Source organism: Propithecus coquereli, unplaced genomic scaffold (assembly GCF_000956105.1).
Source record: "Propithecus coquereli isolate 6110/MARCELLA unplaced genomic scaffold, Pcoq_1.0 Scaffold155, whole genome shotgun sequence".
In the NCBI taxonomy this organism is placed as follows: Eukaryota; Metazoa; Chordata; class Mammalia; order Primates; family Indriidae; genus Propithecus; species Propithecus coquereli.
Window position 1 is genome coordinate 4,554,881 of NW_012139969.1, and position 5,214 is coordinate 4,560,094.

The following is a 5,214-nucleotide window of genomic DNA, read 5'->3' on the forward strand; positions in this document are numbered from 1 at the left end:
CTGCTACTAGTTAATGACTAAGGATTTGTGCTGGCTGCTGGGGACACAACAGTGGTCAAGACAATCAACCAAAATTCCTTTTCTCATGAAGCTTATACTGGAGTGGGGAAGACACAACTGATTACCAACTAGTTATTTATTTATAGTTATGGTAAGTAGTAAGAAGGAGAAATGCAGGGTACTGAGAGACAAAAGGGGTATCTAATCTACTCTCCAGAGTTAGGGAAGGCTTTTGGGGAGACATGAGGTTTAAACTTAAGACCTCTAGGGATGAACTGGAGTTAGCTAGGGCAGAATCAGAGACACAGGGCAGAGAAGTGGTATCAGGGCAGAAAAACACTATTCTTGTAAGAAATGTTCTGAAGTAGTAAGTAACTGGACTTAAATAAAGTCAATGATGCTGCAGTCCCAGAAGAAGGTGGCTGACGCTGCAGGAGAAAACAGATGAGGAGGGCAGAGGGCCTCATAGACTATATTAAGTAATCTAGACTTTTTCTGATGAAAAGTAGGAAGCCACTGAAGGGTATTTTAATTAGGAGAAGGTTATAGTCAGATTCATATTTTCAATTTTTCATCTTAATTTAAACTTCTAATTTCAGTACATTTTCTTAAGAAAACTACTCTATTAATATAATTATACATGAAATGGTTTCCCACTCCCACTCCATATTCAATTCTCTAAAGATGCTAGTATCTTGAAAGATGCCATTGCATACCCCGTTTCCTCGGGAGACGCAGAGATGGTGCTTCCGTCAATCTGACAGGGGTCCTGAGAAGGAGAGTCAGAATCTTTTCTATCTTGAGTTGTGGCAATATTGGCTACTCGTTGCTGCAAGTCCCACTTTCGAGCTACGTTGTTAATTGTTAACCTTTTCTTCTCCTGTGAAAAAGTTAATTGCGACAAGAATTATATAATGCAATTTTTGTAGCAGAAGTGACATCTAAGGAGCATATTGTTTGTACCTTCTTATCCTTCTTATAATACTTTTAAAAGGAGCCTATTCTTTTTAAGTAGCTACCCTATATATATTCTAAAACGAGGTTCAAAAGGCCTGTATTTACCCAGTGCATTCAAACATCTCAATAATGATCTATCATCTTAAATGTAAAAAATTATATATAGCAATAATTTGTCCTTAGAAACTTATTACAAATAAATATATAACCTACTGGAGAGTGAAAATTCACTATCTGAAATTTTAATTTGACAGAAATTTTTATATAGTTAATGTTATCTGAAATTTTAATTTGGCAGAAATCTATATGCCTCTGTGTTTAAACATAGCAAGAAAAAACTAATAATATTTAAGTTTTCCTACCCCAATAATTAGGACTAATATGGTAGAATAATCTAATATGGGGGGTTTGATCAGTGTTGATCAGTGTTCCAAGTTTCATACCATAAATTGTAATGTCTGAAAATCAAAAACTATTATCTAAACTATTAAAATAAATTGTGCTAGGTTGAAATGTCTCTAGATAATTAATACAATTTTAGATGAATAGGAAAGAAATTAATTCATTATAAGCAATGGATGCCTTAAAGTAGTGGTTCTCAAACTTTAGGGTACCTCAAATCGCCTGGAGGGCTTGTTGAAACAGATGGTTGATTCAGTGTTTCGGGAGTAGGGCTCTAGAGTTTGCATTTCTAACAAGCTCCCAGGTATTGCTAATGTTATTAGTTCATGGACCTCATGCTGAGAACCACTGACTGAGGGCATTAGAGCTCAATTCTCTCAGACAAACCCTATTGAGAAAAGCAGATCCCAAATACTGAAAGAAATTGTGCTAGATTGAAATGTTTCTATCAAATTTATATATATTAACTAGGAAAGTAATCCTTATTCTGATAAAGTTTCCATTATCAAAAGTTAACATTTTTAAGTGGCATATCAATTAGATCAGAATGCTGAAAATAAGACACTTTCCCTTTTCTCTTTACTGAAAGTACAATTCTCCATTTGACAAATCAGCTATTGTGATACTGACCCCTCTTTACCTGCTGGCTCTGGAGCCAGTGAAGGCTGTTAGGAAGAGTCTCTGTCCTCAGTGCATATATACAAGTAGAATAATTCTTTTTAGTTGTACCTTTTGCCTATATTTGGTTATCTAAGATTTTAGCATGTATGCATGGCATTAGGAATGAAGAGTGATGTGCTTGATTAATTAAAAGTAAACTTTTTAAAGTTCTACCTATTTCTGCGTTTAAAAATGTTTTTTGGGGTGCTGTGTATACCTACAGACCCAGCTACTCGGGAGGCTAAGGCAGGGAGATCTCTGGAGCCCAGGAGTTTGAGGCTGTAGTGCCCTTTGATGGTGCCTGTGAATAGCCACTGCACTCCAGCCTGGGAAACATAGTGGGATATTATCTTAAAATGTTTTTGGCCTGGGTTCTTTTTTTCTATTGTTTGATATTTCAAATTTTTCTGTATAATTAAGTGAGTTACACTTAAAGTCTTTTGAGACTTTTTGACATTTTATTTATGTCACCCTTATGTAAAGCAAGTAGAAATCTGCTATGCTACTGCAACAACATTTTTTCCCTAATCTGTAATAAAAAAGCATTTTACCTTAAGGAATTCTATTTCAGTTATTCACTGATGACTGTGCCAACCCAATTCTTAACCTAAGCAATGCTGTTATTTTTACTCAGTACCAAGGCCACTTTGAAAGAGGTGAGGGCACTGAGTTATAGTTAATGGAGACGGCTTTCACATTGGCTCCAAGCATTTGGCTTTCTGGCTGACAGGGCTGGCAGAAAGAAATATTCTTAATGAGGTAGATATAGCAGTGCTTAGGGGGAAAAGGCATAAAATATCTTTATACTACTGAGTATGTTAACAAATTTGTAACAGAATAGTCTTTGAAAATGCAAACACTTTCCTATACCTGTGCCAAAGTTAAGCTTCCTTTACTTGGATTATTAAAATCAAATCAACACCAGGTTGACTAAGAAAATGGTTAATTTTATTGGGTCCAGGAAAAGGGAAGAGATATTTTAAGACAGGAGAGTAGCAGGGGTCAGGTGGGGATCACTGCCTGGCCAGGAGGCCACAAGAGGGCTCTAGGCATCTGTGGAACAAGAAAGAAAGAAGCAGAAAGCATAGAGAATGCTAGAGATTCTGCAAGGCAGAAAGCGGTATCTAAAGAAGCGCTCACTCGTAAAGATCATAGAGGTATTTGGCATATCAGCTACAAATATGTTTCTAATAGCTATATGCCAATAAATTGCCAAGTCTGTTTTAAAGTGACAAATATTTTAAAAGATGCCAAATTTCAACTTCTGCCATTTGAATCAATTCTTCATAGTCCAGGCAAGACCACACCAGTATATGCCATAACTATCACTTCTCTTCATTTCCAAGGTTACAAGGAAAACAGAAAGATAGAAACGCAATAAGGCAGAAGATATGTGTCTATGTACTCTTCCTGTCTCTCTAAATCTAACCCAGCCATTTTGTTAATGATTGATATGTAGGGTGCATGAAACAATCCTCAGCAAATGCTGAGGTTATATTACACCGTGATTCCAATTCTGAGCTAGTCTAGAACTAGGGTCTCCTGATTCCCCATGCTTTTCCTCTTATTAAAAATAAAAATGCTAAATAATTCTCACAACTAAAGAGTCTATTTCATGACTTCAAGAGAAACTTTATGAACTTTAACTTTCCATAGCTTTCATAAAAACTTTCCAAACATTAAAAATAAGTTTGCTAAAAATTTAATGGCATATTTCCCCAAACGGTGATGGTAAGAAGCAGCTGAATTGGGTATACAACAAAAAAAAATTTCAGTTGAAAGGTGATGTCAAGTCCGGTTTGGTGCCTAGGCCAGGCTTTACCTATACTGGGAGGCCTAGAGCTAAATTATCAATGGAATTTCTTTGTTCATTCTTCCCTTCTGTGCTCTGGGCTGTCATATAAGAGTGGTCTATAGATCTGACAGCTTTATGTATGTATAAATATTAGGTCATTAAATATGAAATGTCCAATTTCAAATCACAAGTTTAGTTTATTATATCTCAAACAAAAATCAGTACAATTAATCAAAGTACGTGCCTAAACTATCGACAGTTTTTCCATCTTAACAGTAGCTTGTTTATGCCAGCAGTGAAGAAGCCTGGAGAGCAAGTGGTGATGAAATCACGAAGGCATTTTTCCACAGGTTGTTGACAATTGACTATTTTTCCTTGTAAGAAGTGGTCCAAAGCCTGGAAGAAGTGGTAGTCAGTCGCTGCAAGGTGAATACAGTGGATGACAGTTTCCAAGTCCAGCTGCTGTAGTTTAAGCAGCATTGTTTGTGTGACATATGGTTGAGCATTGTCTACCAAGAGGATTTAGCCTGTCTCTATCGACCAATCTCGGCTGCTTAATTGCATGCATGCTCACCATTTCTTCCAGTTGGCTGCAGTAGACATCTGCTGTAATCGACTGGCAAGGTTTCATGAAGCTGCAGTGGATAATACCAGCGCTGGACCACCAAACAGACACCAGTACCTTTTTTTGGTGAATATTTGGTTTTGGACTGTGTTTCAGCGCTTCATCTTTATCCAACCATTGTGCTGAACACTTGTGATTATCAAAAAGAATCCATTTTTCATCGTGTGTAACAATACGGTATAGAAATGGTTTGCCTTTATGTCATGACAGCAAAGAAAGGCAAGCTTGAGATAATTTCTTTTCTGATGCTAGTTTAATTCATGCAGAACCATCTTTCCAGCTTCTTTACCTTGCTGATCTGTTTCAAATGGTCCAATATTGTTGGAATAGTAACATCAAACCTTGCTGCTAATTCACACGTAGGTTGAGATACATTCGCTTCCACTGCAGCTTTTAGCTCATCATCCACCTTGGTCTTGGGTCACCTACATGGTTCATTTTCAAGATTAAAATCACCAGAACGGAACTTTTCAAACCATTGATGTATTGTGTGTTCATTAATCATATCCTTCCCAAACACTTTGTTGATATTTCGAGCTGTCTGTGCTGCACTGGTTCCATGACGGAACTCAAATTTGAAAATAACATGAATTTTTGACTTATCCATGATTTCACAAGAATTGCTCTAAAAAAAATTTGAAAGATAATCACAAGCCACAACGTGCATTTGAAAGACTGAGGATGTACTTTCACAATAAAAATAAAACAAGAAGTATCAAAGTGAAATGTCAGCGATATCAACTGTCAAACTTAGTACTTAAGGAAATCGGACATT

The 5,214-nt window shown here is 36.6% G+C and overlaps 1 protein-coding gene across 1 annotated transcript in view; it reads right to left on the minus strand.

The window, feature by feature from the left end:
• LRRC49 (leucine rich repeat containing 49) overlaps positions 1–5,214 on the minus strand; it is a 178,135-nt gene that overhangs the window by 56,722 nt on the left and 116,199 nt on the right. The window contains exon 10 of the mRNA XM_012640557.1: positions 717–897. Coding sequence (XP_012496011.1) covers positions 717–897 — 181 coding nt within the window. The remainder of the gene's footprint in view (positions 1–716; positions 898–5,214) is intronic.